Genomic DNA, 13,215 nt, shown 5'->3' with positions numbered 1-13,215 from the left:
TCACTATTCTCTGTTGCAGTATCCATCCGTTGTCTGGTATCGATATCTCCTGTCCACTTATACCCCCTGTTACAATCTGTCTCTGCGGTCAGTTTTTATGTATGACTACAATCACTATGGGTCGACCCCACAAAGCTTGACTGAGAGAAAGAACGGGAGACGTTGATCACACCAAACAGTAAGATGGTAAAGCATAGTGAGATGCGTGAGATGCGTCTATATAATGGTATTAGCGATACAACAGAAACAGAAACTATTGATATTGATAATGAAACAAAACAACTATGCGGCGATGCGGTGTTCGCCCTCGCCGCCCATGCGGTCGTACCAGAGCCTGCCCTCGGTCGTCGGGGCGATGTAGCCGGCGCGGATGACAAAGTCGCCAAAGTGCTCGCCGTCGTTGCGCTCGAGCGCGTACCGCTTGATCATCGGGCCCAGGATCTCGAGGATTTCTGGCTCGGTGACGTTTTCTGCGCAACCAAAGTTTGTGAGTTTACAGGGTAATGTTGTGTATGCAAGGCCGCATACCTCGGTAGATTTTGTTGAGGCGCTGGCCGTGGAAGCCACCGCCGAGCAGCATCAGGTAGGCGCCCGGTGCTTTGCCGACGAATGCGACCTCTGCAGAGACAGTTAACAATTGTTCAGGATGAAGTAAAGAGGGTACTAACCAGCAATATACGGCCGCGCACAGCCGTTCGGGCACCCAGTCATGCGCATCACGATCGAGTCGTTGCGCAGCCCATTCTCCTCGCACATCTTCTCGACCTTGTCCACCAGCAACGGGAGATACCGCTCCGACTCCGCCATCGCAAGCCCGCACGTCGGGAACGCCACACACGCCTGCGACCCGAGCCTCAGGCCCGTATAATTCAGATCGTCGAGCCTGTACTTGGCCAGCAGACGCTTAATCTCGCCCAGGTTCGCCGGCTCAATGTCCGAGATGCACACGTGCTGGTTCGCGGTGAGGCGGAACGTGCCCGTGTGCACCTTGGCGATCTCGCGCAGGCCCGTCTTGTAGTCGCGCCCGGGCTCGTCCTGGATGCGCCCGTTCTCGATGTAGAGCATGCAGTGGTGCCGGCCGTCCTCGCCCGCGTGCCAGCCGTATTCGTCGATGTTGCGGTCGAACGCGAACGGCCGGGCGGGCGCGAGCGTGAATCCGAGCCGTTTCTCGACTTCGGCTTTGAACACGTCGAGGCCCATGCGGTCGATGGTGTACTTTAGACGGGCGTTCTTGCGGCTAAAAACAATCAAAATGAGCTGGAACGCTGAGCACTTCGAATAACGACTCACTCGACACGGTTGCCGTTGTCCCGCTGCGTAAGCATGATCTTCTCCGCGATCAGAGGACCCTGCTCGACGGTGCAGAATCCAATGACGTCCGCGATACGGGGGTACGTCTTCTTGTTTCCGTGCGTGACGCCCATGCCGCCGCCGATGGTGACGTTGAAGCCCGCGAGCTCGCCCTTGTCGTCGACGATGGCAATAAAGCCGACGTCGTTGGCGTAGATATCGACGTCGTTTGTCGGCGGGACGGCAACTGCGATTTTGAACTGGACATAATAACTTCAGTACTGCGCCGTAGTGAAGGCCGGCCCTGTGCTCACCTTGCGGGGGAGGTAGAACTCGCCGTAGAGGGGCTCAAAGTCCTTGATGGCACCGCCAGCGACCATCTTCTTGTCGAGCCAGATCTCGTGGTACGCCGTCGTGCGGGGGAGAAGGTGGTCAGAGACGAGCTTCGAGAACTCGAACACCTGCTTGTGCAGCTTCGACATCGTCGGAATAACAGCGCACGTCACATTACTAGAACACATAAGCCTCGAGACACTCGACCATGACGCGCGCCAACTCACCGGTTGACATCACCGCACGCAGCGAGCGTATCGAGCAGCACCTTGTTGATCTCCTGAATCGACGGCTTCAAATGGCGCTTGATCACCCCATGGAACTGGAACGTCGCGCGCGTCGTCAGCTTAAACGTCCCGTTCCCATGCTCGTCCGCAATCTCGTCCATCCGGAGCCACTGCTCGGGCGTACACACGCCAGCGGGCGTGCGCACGCGGATCATAAAGCTGTACGCCGGCTCGACCCCCTGCGCGAGCCGCTCCTCGCGGATATCGCGGTCGTCCTGCTGATAGATCCCATGGAACTTCGTCAGCTGCGTGTCCGCCTCCGCGAGCGCGCCCGTGCTCGTGTCCACCAGGCCCTCCGCGATCGTCCCGCGCAGGTACCCCGACGCGGCCTTGATGTGCTCGTTCGTGATCGGCGCCGGCTCCGCCTCGTGCACCTCCACAGCGTCCACACCGAACGTCTTCCACAGCTTCGGCAGCCACACCTTGAACCCCGTCGCCGGCCCGTCCGCGTCCTGGTCGTCGCCCAGCCCGAGCTCCGCGAAGCGCTCCCCGCCGAGCTGCGCCAGCCGCGCGTCGAGGTCCTTGCCGGGCCGGTTGTAGTACCCCGCGTCCTCGGGCCGCGGCCAGTAGTGGCTGTCGCCCATCGCGAACACGCTGTACCTGAGCTTCGACAACGGCGTCTCGCCGCGCGCGACCGCGGCATTGAGCGCCTTGAAGAACTGGCGCCCGTTCTGCGGCGCCTCGCCCTGGCCCGCCGTCGACGTCACGAACGCGACGTACTCCTCCCCCGCGAGCGTATCGAGCGGCACCGAGTCCAGCGTCGCGAGCGTCGTCGCGAGCCCGCGCGCCTTGGCCTGGTTCCCCAGCTTCTTCGCGAACTTCTCCGCGTTCCCGCCGTCGGACGCGTACAGGATCGTGAGCGGCGGCGCGTCGAGGTCCGTGAGCAGCGTGTCGTACGCCGCCGCGGCCTTTCTGCGCCGGATCTCCTTGACGTTGTCGCCGAGGTTGCCGACGATCTCGGCCGCGAGCTGCGGCTTCGAGCGCACGAGCTGCGAGAGGTGGTTCTGCCGGTCGAGGAACTCCTTGAGGTCGTTCTTGACCGAGTCGGAGTCGAGCGCGAACGGCTCCCTGCCCTCGGACTCTTTGAAGGGGTCCCAGCGGTAGAGCGGCCAGTAGCCGGCGTCGACGGCCAGCTTGGTCTCTTTGAGAATATCGAGCGCGGGCGTCTCCTCCGTGGTGTAGGGGAGGTAGGCGAGGATGACAGACGGGCCCTTGTGGCGGTCGGCCTCCATGACGGCCTGCAGCACCTGGGCGTACGCAGAGTACACGGCAACAGAGGCGACGTAGACGTCTCCATGGTTCATGGCGTACAGCCCAACGTCCTGCTTGCGGCGGTGGGGATCGCCGCTGTTGCGAGCCGAGTACGGGAGGGTGTCGAGGATGAGGATGTTGACATCGAGACCAGACGCAATGGCATGGTGGAGCCCCGAGGCGCCCAAGTCGTACGACCAAGCGTCCGAGCCGATGATCCAGCGCGACTGGGAAGGCAGATACTGGCGGAGGGAAAGGATGCGCGCGGCGGCGGGGTGAGAGGGCGTGGACGCCTCGAGGGCGGCGACGATCTCGTCGGCGAGCGGGCGGCTCTTGGTGCCGTCGTCGCGCTTGAGGAGCCACTGGCTAAGAAGCTTATGCAGGTCCGCGTCGGTCTCCTTGGCCTCGAGGAGCTCTTGCACGGCCTTGATGAGGTCGGCGCGCTGCTCGACCTGGGCGCGGACGCGACCGAGGGCGTATTCGGGGGTCGTCGCGTGTGCGCCTTGCGACGAGACGTTTTCTGGCGAGTTGGAGATCTCGAGTCTCTGGCCAAAGACATACGCGAGGATCTTGGTGTACGACAGCTCGTGCTTGGGGACGTGGGGTGCGGTCTGGGGCGGGCACGAGGGCGAGGGCATGGCATCTCCGAGCTGGATGGGGGCGGATGCAGGCTTTTCTGCGACGGTCTGCACGAGCTTGGCGATAGACTCGGCGGTGACCTGGGACGCCTTTGTGTAATAGGCGCTCTGGATGTGGGGGCGGGTGCCCTCGCGCTGCTGGAGGGCGGCGACGAGATCGAGGTAGAGGGGCGACCATTTGGTGTTGGAACGGTGGACCTGCTCGAGGACGATCACGCGGGCGGCTTTTTCGGGGACGGTGTCGATGATCTGGGAGGCAGTGAAGGGAGTGAGGAGGTTGACGGAGGCAAAAAGGACATCGTCGACTTCAATCGAGCCCTCTGCTTGGCCGAGAAGGAAGACGACGGAGCTGGCCGTGGACGGGCCGGAGCTGGACAATGACGAAAGTGTGCGGTCAACGCGAGCGGATGTGGAGGCAGCTGCTGCTTGGTAGAGTTTGTAGAGCTCAGCGCCAGGTGTATGCTCTGCGCCATTGAGGCCATTTGAGAGGTTCTCCGAGTTGAGGAAGGGAAGGACACTGTCAGAGTCGATCTCGGCGACGTGGTCATCCGAGTTGTAAAAGACGTGCACGACGGCCTTGTTTTCTCTGCGTGCGAGGCGGGATGCGAGGAGGGCGTTGTCGTGTGCCTGCTGTGGGGTGTAGGAGACGAGGAAGAAGGGGACGGCGGAGCGGAGGAGAAGGACGTCGGAGAGATCGTCGGTGACTGCGAGATGCAGGACGAGTGGGAGAGAGGAGAGCTCCGCGGCGTGCAGAACGAGGCGGATGATCATCTGTGCCGTGGCGACCGCGGTGAAGGACGCGAGCCCTGCCGAGCCATGGCGGAGGAGGGTGGCACCGGGATCGCCAGCGACGGGGACGGGGTAGACAGTCGGGCGGCGGCTGGATGTGGCATGGAGGGAGTCGTACTGGGCTGCGAAGGGCGAGACAGAAGGGAAGGGAGGCCGGGAGTCGACGATGAGATCTGAGGAGAGATAGGCGATGCGTGCTACAGATGAAAGCGCGTTCGACATCTGTTCCAAGATCGGTCATCAATCAACATTCCACAACACATAACATACCTCTCGAGAGCAGTGGGTGTAACAAGATGGAGAGAAGGAGGCAGCTGAGGCGAGCGTTGGCTGGGCTGAAGAGCAGACTGGGTCAACTAGTATTGCTGACTAGCACATCATCCATATGCTATTTGTTTGTTCCTCGAATTCCGAATTCCCTCTGACCTTCACCGTCCTGGTCCCGCGTTCCAGCTATGGCGTGCTCACCGTCTCATGATCACCAGAGACACTCGTACATTCCGTCCAATCAAATATTGTCTATCATTCCAAATTCTAGTCCTCACTCAGCATCGGCGTGATCTATACACTCGGCTAACATCGGAACACAGTGCCCGCATCCCGCCGCTCCGTCGACCTACGCCTTGCCGTCGAGCTCGTTCAGGTACGCGTGTGCCCGTCCGAGCATCCAGATCGGGAAGGAGAACTTGAAGTTTGGATAGCTGATGGCGCAGTTTTTGTTAAAGACGCCCTCGATCGCCTCTTGGGGCCACGAGCCGTCCTGGGATCACGTCAGCACACCATAATTATACAATGAGCAATTCCCGCCCAATGTCGCGCCATCCCCAAATAACGAATTCCACTCACCGCCAGCTGCCGCTCCATCACCAGCTTCACTGCTGCCTTGATAGGCTCCGCGTCTGGATATCCCGCGTGTATCAGTGCCATCGCCGCCCAGCACGTCTGCACCACCTGCGTGTCTGCGTGCTCCACCCACGCTGCCTGCTCGCACGACTACAATCCTTAATAATAACCCTTCGCTTCAATACCCAGACTCACCTTGTAGCTCTCGCCCCACCCACCATCTGCCCGCTGCTTCGAGATCAGAAACTCGCACGCCCGCTTCGCATGTGCACTCGTCCCGTACGTCTCCCCCACCAGCGACAGGCTCTCGCACGCAAACATTGTCGCGTACGTGAAGCAGATGCCCCACGACCCCACCCACCCGCCCTCTGCCTTTTGCACCTTGTGCAGGTACACGATCGCGTGCTTGATCGTTTTCCTGTACATTTCATGTCAGCGTCGAGATACTAAACATGGGCAGCGACTCACTCGATCTCAGCCGCCCGGTAGGCGGGGTAGTGCTTGCGGAAGATGGACAATGACGTGATCACCGACGTCGTGCACTCGGGGTAGCAGAACTCGATCATAATGTCGCCTGCGTCTCATCGTGTCAGGTCCACGCCGTGTGAGGCATATACGCGAGAACGCACCAAATACTTCGGCTGGGTTCAGCCACTCGAGCCACTTGGGGCCCCGGACGAGCTCGTAGCTCGCGAACCCGCCGTTGCCGTTCTGCATCGTCAGCAGCACGTCGACGGCGTCGAACAGTCTCCGGTCTTCGAGCAGTTTTGTGGTCCCCCTGGATTCCTCGTCAGAGGATGCTCGCCGGAGTACTGCACGGCCACTCACTTGACCTGGTTCTGCAAATACAACACCGACTTGAGCCCCTCGCCCGTGCAGTCGCTGACCGTATACCCCTGCTCCTTCGTGCTAAACGGCCACGCGCCCTTGGTCGTATGCCGATAGCTCGTCTCATAATGCCGCGGATTCTCCCTTATCTGGCACGCATCGAGCCAGCCCAGCGCGCGCTGCAGACTCTCCCTGTTCGCGCGCTCCTCCGCGAGCCCCGTCTCGACGAGCGCCTGCGTGATGAACCCGATGTCCCACAGCTGCGAGCCGTTCGTCCCGCACATCATCATGCCCTCCGCGCCGAGCCACATAAAGTCCGCGCGCCGCAGCGCGTGCAGCTTGTACGCGTCGCTCTGTGCGCCCTCGACGTGCGCGCGGCAGACGAGGTTCATCATTTTGGAGACGGGCCCGAGCGTTTGGTACCCTGTGTTTTCGTCCTCGAGCACGACGAGGTGGTAAGCGCGGTCGAGCGCGGCTTTGCGCAGGGAAGGGAGCGCGCAGGATTCGTACGTGGACAGGAGGGCGTTCATCGTGTCGAGGACGGCGGTGTGGGGGGAGTAGATGTCGTCGGCGGCGATGTTGTTGCGCTGCGAGGGCCAGTGGATGGAGTTGTAGTCTTGCGGGTATAGTTCCTGGTGGTGCATTAGTATCCGGAATAACAAGTTGGATGTGGCGCACCTCTCTTAATGCAAGCACGAGTTCGTTCTCCTCCATCTTGAAACGGATGCCGTAGAGATAGCTCATGGGGATATAGACGGTGCGCGTGTGTATCCACCATTTGTGCGGGTGGAACGGGAGCCAGTCTGGCAGGAGCCTGGACGGCGTGAGCGACAGCCGGGGCGAGTGACGTCAAGACTCACCAGAGCTCAGCCGGGATGGGGTTGACGCCCTCCCAATCGTACACGTTGAGCACTGAGAGCCAGAACTTGCCCCATGCGGGGCTTGCAGCGGCACCGCCTAGCTTGTGCAGCGTCCCGCGCGCCTTGACCATGACGGGGTGGTTAGCCTCCACGCCTAGAATACGCAGCGCGGCGTAGTTCAGCGCGGTACCGAACACCGTCGAGTGGCCCTCGATGTGGCTGTCAAAGCAAACAATCAGAGTTCGCATGGCCAGAGCAGAGGGAGAGACGCACATGCCCCAGCCGCCGTCGTCGGCGTGCGCGCGGTTGAAGAGGTAGCGGACCATCTCGAGGCGCTCCTCGTGCGTGAAGCCCATGCCGGCGACGTACGAGCCGATGACGAGCCCGGGGAGGAGGAACATGGGTCCGCCGTACTCGCCCGCCCAGTGCCCGTCTGCGGACTGCAGGTGCTTGTAGAACTCGTACCCGTTGCGCGCGGCGGCGAGTGCGTCGGTGGGTTTAGGTAGCGCGGGGAGGTTCTGCGACGTCGGAGGTCAGTTGTTGGGATGGTATTGGAGGATGGAGACGCACGAGGGGTATGCCGGTCCAGTACTTGTCGATGTTGTTCTGCGGCCAGCGGGCGACCTCGTCGTCGGTGCGGAGGTAGTGCCATGTGTGCCGCCCGCCGTCGCTGGAGAGCAGGCGCCAGCGGGAGTAGTCCGTGAACGGGTGCTCGCCCGAGTCTGGGATGTCGAGCAAAGAGTACATTGTTGAATATTAATGACGTCGCTTTGCCTGTCTTTTAATTATGGGGGAGGGTAAAGCTTGTGATATTATAAGTATCTTACGACGTGGATGTCTTACGACTTTTTGGTGGACGCGCCTGGGACGCGTTGTGGATATTGACCCCGTCTCTTTCGGGAAGGCAAACAACGCGCCGACGCACGAGGCCACGCTTTAGTCCCGCCATGGTCAGCTTTCGTGACTCTTCGGTCGTCATCATCGAGACGAGCCGCACACAGGTCAAGGCCGGTCTTGGTCTTCATGAGCTCCTCAAGACGCCTTCGGTGGTTAGTCTGCACTCTCACTTGTGTCTGCGTTTCGCTCATCGTCTGTAGGACATCCAAGCGCGGGTAGGTCTGCGCAAAAGTGCGGGCGAGAGCTCGAATGCGAATGGCCGTCCATCGCTACATCCCCAGGACAGCGCAGACAACGTTCGCGGCTCCTCGCCCGCCCGTGCATCCTCACTCCCGCACCAGCCCAGCCCCCATGCCAAAGTGAACGACTATCTTGTCGGCACCCAGCTCGACGAAGCACTTGCGTCCGGCCAAGACGTCGCTGTCTCGTGGCCGTTCGCCGATGGCTCCGTCAGAGACTGGGTCCAAGCAGAAGCCATCTGGTCCGTCCCCCTCCCCCTCCTCCCGCTCCTGACCTCACCGCCCACCGCAGGAAACACGTCCTATTCACGCAACTCCAGCTCCGCCGCGCGCAAAACGAGTCCCCCGTCATGCTCTCCATCGCCCCCGGCCTCTCGCGCGACGCCTGCGAGCGCATCGGCCAGATCTTCTTCGAGCGGTTCAACGTCGCCGGCTTCGCGCTCCTCGAGCGGCCCGCCGCGCAGCTGTACGCCGCGAACGCGCTCAGCGGCGTCGTCGTCGACATCGGCATGGAGTTCACGGACGTCGCGCCGCTCTACGAGGGCGCCCCCGTCGCCCCCGCGCGCGCGAGCACCCCCGTCGGCGCGCGCGACTGCCAGGCGTACCTCGCGCACCTCCTCCGCGCGAACCCGAGCGTCGCACAGGCCGCGCGGCTCCCCGAGGACCGCGCGGACCCCGCGTTCAATGCCGCGTGGAACTTTCTGTGCGATCTGGCGCGGTATCTGTGGGAGGAGGGGCTTGTGCGTGTGCCGTCGGACGGGCAGACGGCGTTTGAGCTCGCGCCGGAGGAGGACGGTGTGACGGACATCGCGGCGGTCGTTATGGCGGGCAAGGAGCGCGCGGTGATTGAGCTGGGGAATAAGAAGAAGGCGAATCCGAAGGCGAGTGCGGCGGAGCAGGCGCGCGCGAAGGAGATCGAGGCGATGGATCTTGTCGCTGTGCAGTTCCGCGGGCATGCGTTGACGATTGGCAAGGAGCGCCATCGGCTGTGCGAGCCGCTGTTTGACCCGACGCTGCTCAGGAATTTGCCTGGCGTGGATCCGGGGCGCGATGTTAGTGAGGTGTTGCCGATACAGGACACTGTGGCGATGGCCGTGGCTGGGGCGGACGTGGACCAGCGCCAGTATATCTGGCAGGGTCTGTTTGTCACTGGTGACCTCTCGAACCACGTAAAGGGTGAGCGTTCTGATGCGGTTGCTTTCACTGCGCTAAAAGCTCTCTAGGCATCCCGTCAGCCCTGCAGTCGCGGATATCCTCTTATCTCATTGCGAGCACCTCTTCCGAAGTCCCCAATGAGATCCAGCCGCGCTCAACAAAAGTGCTCAGTGTACCAGAGTACTTTGCGGAATACCGTGAAAAAGGCGATGGGCTGGCCGCTTTCCTCGGCACGAGCATTGTCGCAAAAGTATGTTTGTTTTTTCCAACTTACACCGGCACTAACGATCTGCAGATATCGTTCCACGACTCGCAGAGCAAGAACTTTGCGTCAAAGTCGGACTATAACGAAAAGGGTCCAAAGGCGGTCATTGAGATGTCTCCCTCGCTGTTGTAGTTTTTTGTGTATTTAATGCTTCAACCAGCCTTGATTTCATTCCGTGCCTGAGTGTTGTGGGCGCTTGTTTAGTTGACGGATGACGAAATGAACGCGTGACATGTGACATAAACCCCTTGAACGCGTCTCGTTATCAACGGTCGCGATTCCTTGAACCCGTCGGTGTTTCTCGAGTTCTTCGTCTTAACCAGTACTTAGCTTTTTGCAGGGACAATACAGGATACCCAAGTGCAGCTCAAAACTCAAGTTAACTACCAACCATGCTTGGTTATCTAGCCTTTCCGCCACCCACCCCCGGTCTCCGCCTAGACACGAACACCATCCCCGCCCCCGCACCGCGGGACCTCAGCCCCGCCACATCCCAACCGGACTCGAGCCGCGCAGCGGCACGCGCCACGTTCGAAGAAGCGCAGCGCACCGCCGCGCAGCTGCGCGCACAGACGCGGGCCGCGGCGCTGGCGAGCGAGGTCGAGTGGGTGCGCGCGGGGGGGACGCTGCGCGACGCGCAGGGGAGGCGCGACAAGGTGCGTACGGAGCGCATACGCGCGGAGCTGAAGCTGCAGGCGGAGGAGCGCCGTGTGCGCGCGCGCTGGGATGCGCATGAGCGTGCGTGGGGCGCGCTTGTCGCGTCCGAGGGCGGGGTGGCGTTTGGGGATATACCGTGGCCTGTGCATGGGCCGCTGCCGATGCCCCCGGCGGAGGGTGCGGCGGGTATGCTTGGGGTGGAGGCGATTGCGGGGTTCTTGTTTGAGAGTCTTGGGTTGAGAGGGAACACGGTTAGCAGGCGGGAGAGGATCCGTGCGGCGCTGCTGCGATGGCATCCGGACAAGCTGGGCGGGGTCGTGGAGAGGGTCGTGCCGGATGAGTTGGAGCTCGTCAAGGACTGCATCAACGCGGTGTTTCATAGCCTCAAGAAGATGCAAGAGCAAGAGCGCAATGGTTAGCACGGGCATGGACATGTATCCGAGCTCATGGGACAGGTTTTGTGTTTGCTATCGATAATCTTACATGCTTTATACCATTGATTGCTTTTTGTTGGACTTGTCACACTCCTCTGAACGCTCGTCGCGGTACGGTGACTCCATGGATTTCCGTTGACATACAGACCGACCGAGCACACCAGGATCACCGCGGAAGCCGACTCAGAGCCCAGCCCGCCATTGGAATCTTGTCTAGAATGCCTTTGCTCTTTTCGTCTATGGAATTCTGGTGCTCGCCGATCCAACCGGGCTGCCTTTCAGACAGCTCCCCTCCTCCTCTGCCCCGCATGTACTCCACGTTTATGCTGCCTGCTCGTTTCTGAGTCGACTCTGCCTCTTACTTGTCCTGTGGCCAGCGGAATCCATGCACAACTCGACGACTGGTGTGGCTCTTGCCGTGGCGATCCTTAGCGCGCGTCATTACGATTCAGACTGGCTTCTAGTGCGCTGTCAAGACGTACAGCTAGCCCCGCGGCCAGCTGCATCCTGCTCACCGAGGAAATTCGTGTTCAGACCAGCCACCCAGTGCTGAGAGGTATATAGAGGGGCCTGCGTTGGCCCATTTCTTCCAGCACCTCTCTCCCTCCCACCTTCCCCATCTCTTCTCCCCCACCTCTCTCCTTCTTACCTCTCCCTCTCCTCCGCCGGTCCTATGGGGCCTGGTCGGTCTGCACATGCAGTGTGGGACGGTGTCGGCAGTGGTCGTCTCCGTGCTGCCGTGTTCTCGCGTCCCCACGTCGTCAGCGAGCTTTTGCTGCTGCGACTGGCGCTTCGTCGGGAACGCGCGCGCACGTCGAGCCTGCTGCCCGCACCTGACCGCGGCGCAGACCGCCCGGCGCTGGCCGGGTTTACCACCTGCTCGCACAGCGGGATTGTTGATCTCTGGAGTGGCGATGTGCTCGGCTGGACCCATTGACTACGTTTGTCGCGGGGCAGTCTCCGAGTCACTAACCGATATCCGTCGAGATCCGATCCTTGCCCGCTTGCACGCCCAATGGCCGGCGCTAGTGCCCCCAAGGTGAGTCGCTTGTTGCCTTTGTCTCTGGCTGATTGAGAGTCCTAGCTCGTCGCCGGGGAAGAACAAAATCAGTGGTCACTGATTGGCGGCACAGTGACCGGGTGGGCCGGCGGGAAGGTCACTGGGGCTGACGGGATCATTTCTGCTAGGCTAGTCGCCGGTAAACAAACAGTGGTCACTACTTGGCGGCAAAGTGACCGGGCGGGCTGGCGGGAAGGTCACTTTGGAGGTGCGTATTTGTTCCTGCCTATGGCTGAGCCAGGCTAGTCGCCGGTAAACAAACAAGTGGTCACTATTTGGCGGCAAAGTGACCGGGCGGGCTGGCGGGAAGGTCACTTTGGAGGTGAGTTATTTCTTGTTCTTGCCTTTAGCTGATGGGATGCACTAGGGTCGCCGATAAACAAATAGTGGTCACTAACTGGCGGCAAAGTGACCGGGCGGGCTGGCGGGAAGGTCACTTTGAAGGTGAATTTTTGTTTCTTCTCTTTACTGACAAAGGACTCTAGGGACCCGGAGCTGGAGATTCTGGTGGGACTGGAGAGTTGTGGGAAATTAGCGAGCTCTTGGATACTACGACTGCCTTTATTATACGACTGCCTTTTTTGTTGTGACACTTGCATGTTGGGACGAATAACAACCGATGGCGTTATAAAAGCTCTCAGCTTTCTTTGATGTTGATTTGGGCTCTCGCATTCATCATAAGTAAGGTTTGAGTAAGATCGCGAACATTCACTGCCCTCATCGAAGGCAGAGCAAAATACAATCTCAATCGCGAACGGGATATTTTAGTGTTGTTTGGCATCTTCGGACCCTACAACGTTCTTTTTCTAGACGTTATAATCAGTGTCTGCAGGTCACAGGCCATGCATTGAGGCTTGTAACAGATTCTGTGAACCTGGATGTGCAGAAGTCAGTGGGCTGCGCGTAGTCACGATAGTCTTCGGTTACTCGGTAGCCTAGTTTTCTCAGCAGGCCATATACGTCCGTCGGCCATGTTATAGCTCTGCACAAGGCTAACGAGGGCGAAAGCAAGGAGTCGTGGTTTGATTACCGTGGTAGCTTTGTCATAGCCTATCAATTCGGTTGAAGACTCACAGAGAGACTGACTGAGGCTGCGCCATTATATTCTACATTCTGGTAGTAGCATGTATATGTCTGGGCAGACTGAGTCTTGGTTGTGAGTCCCCGGTGCAATCAGTCTAAGAGCTCACTGGGCGCGTATCTGCTTACCTTGATATAGCGCCACATAGAGCGCCCGAGCTGACCAGGACAGATCCTGTCGAGTACTTAAGTCTTAAAAATTAAAATGTCAGCGCTCGGAGTGGCTGTCGATCTCAGCCACCGAAAGATTGACGAATACGTTCGGCGAATGCCGGCGATAAACTGGGACAGTCACGACTCACTCTTTTG

The 13,215-nt window shown here is 60.1% G+C and overlaps 4 protein-coding genes across 4 annotated transcripts; 2 read left to right on the top strand and 2 right to left on the bottom strand.

The window, feature by feature from the left end:
- Positions 1–179: 179 nt before the first annotated feature.
- Positions 180–5,220, bottom strand: CONPUDRAFT_107335 (sulfite reductase subunit beta). Its single transcript, XM_007772689.1, has 7 exons — positions 4,859–5,220; positions 1,851–4,810; positions 1,605–1,800; positions 1,291–1,550; positions 669–1,237; positions 529–618; positions 180–470 (listed from the first exon to the last, which is right to left on the bottom strand). Exons 2-7 carry the CDS (start codon positions 4,808–4,810, stop codon positions 283–285), a joined length of 4,263 nt encoding a protein of 1,420 aa, XP_007770879.1. The 5' UTR covers positions 4,859–5,220; the 3' UTR covers positions 180–282.
- On the bottom strand, positions 5,205–7,901 carry CONPUDRAFT_127073 (terpene synthase; the record flags this gene model as incomplete). Its single annotated transcript, XM_007772688.1, has 10 exons — positions 7,690–7,901; positions 7,393–7,637; positions 7,120–7,338; positions 6,938–7,073; positions 6,260–6,891; positions 6,061–6,209; positions 5,900–6,005; positions 5,627–5,849; positions 5,435–5,581; positions 5,205–5,348 (listed from the first exon to the last, which is right to left on the bottom strand). The coding sequence occupies exons 1-10, from the start codon at positions 7,864–7,866 to the stop codon at positions 5,205–5,207; spliced, it is 2,178 nt and encodes a 725-aa protein (XP_007770878.1). The 5' UTR covers positions 7,867–7,901.
- A 165-nt stretch (positions 7,902–8,066) lies between these two features.
- Positions 8,067–9,807, top strand: CONPUDRAFT_59153 (actin-related protein; the record flags this gene model as incomplete). The annotated part of the gene is made up of 5 exons (XM_007772236.1): positions 8,067–8,168; positions 8,217–8,497; positions 8,548–9,431; positions 9,479–9,660; positions 9,706–9,807. The coding sequence occupies 5 exons, from the start codon at positions 8,067–8,069 to the stop codon at positions 9,805–9,807; spliced, it is 1,551 nt and encodes a 516-aa protein (XP_007770426.1).
- A 208-nt stretch (positions 9,808–10,015) lies between these two features.
- Positions 10,016–11,703, top strand: CONPUDRAFT_166972 (uncharacterized protein; the record flags this gene model as incomplete). The annotated part of the gene is made up of 2 exons (XM_007772687.1): positions 10,016–10,746; positions 11,360–11,703. The coding sequence occupies exons 1-2, from the start codon at positions 10,068–10,070 to the stop codon at positions 11,701–11,703; spliced, it is 1,023 nt and encodes a 340-aa protein (XP_007770877.1). The 5' UTR covers positions 10,016–10,067.
- Between the last annotated feature and the right edge of the window lie 1,512 nt (positions 11,704–13,215).

This window comes from Coniophora puteana (assembly GCF_000271625.1).
Source record: "Coniophora puteana RWD-64-598 SS2 unplaced genomic scaffold CONPUscaffold_9, whole genome shotgun sequence".
NCBI lineage: Eukaryota > Fungi > Basidiomycota > Agaricomycetes > Boletales > Coniophoraceae > Coniophora > Coniophora puteana.
The sequence above is the reverse complement of the archived record's forward strand: the minus strand, read 5'-3'. Positions and strand labels throughout refer to the sequence as shown.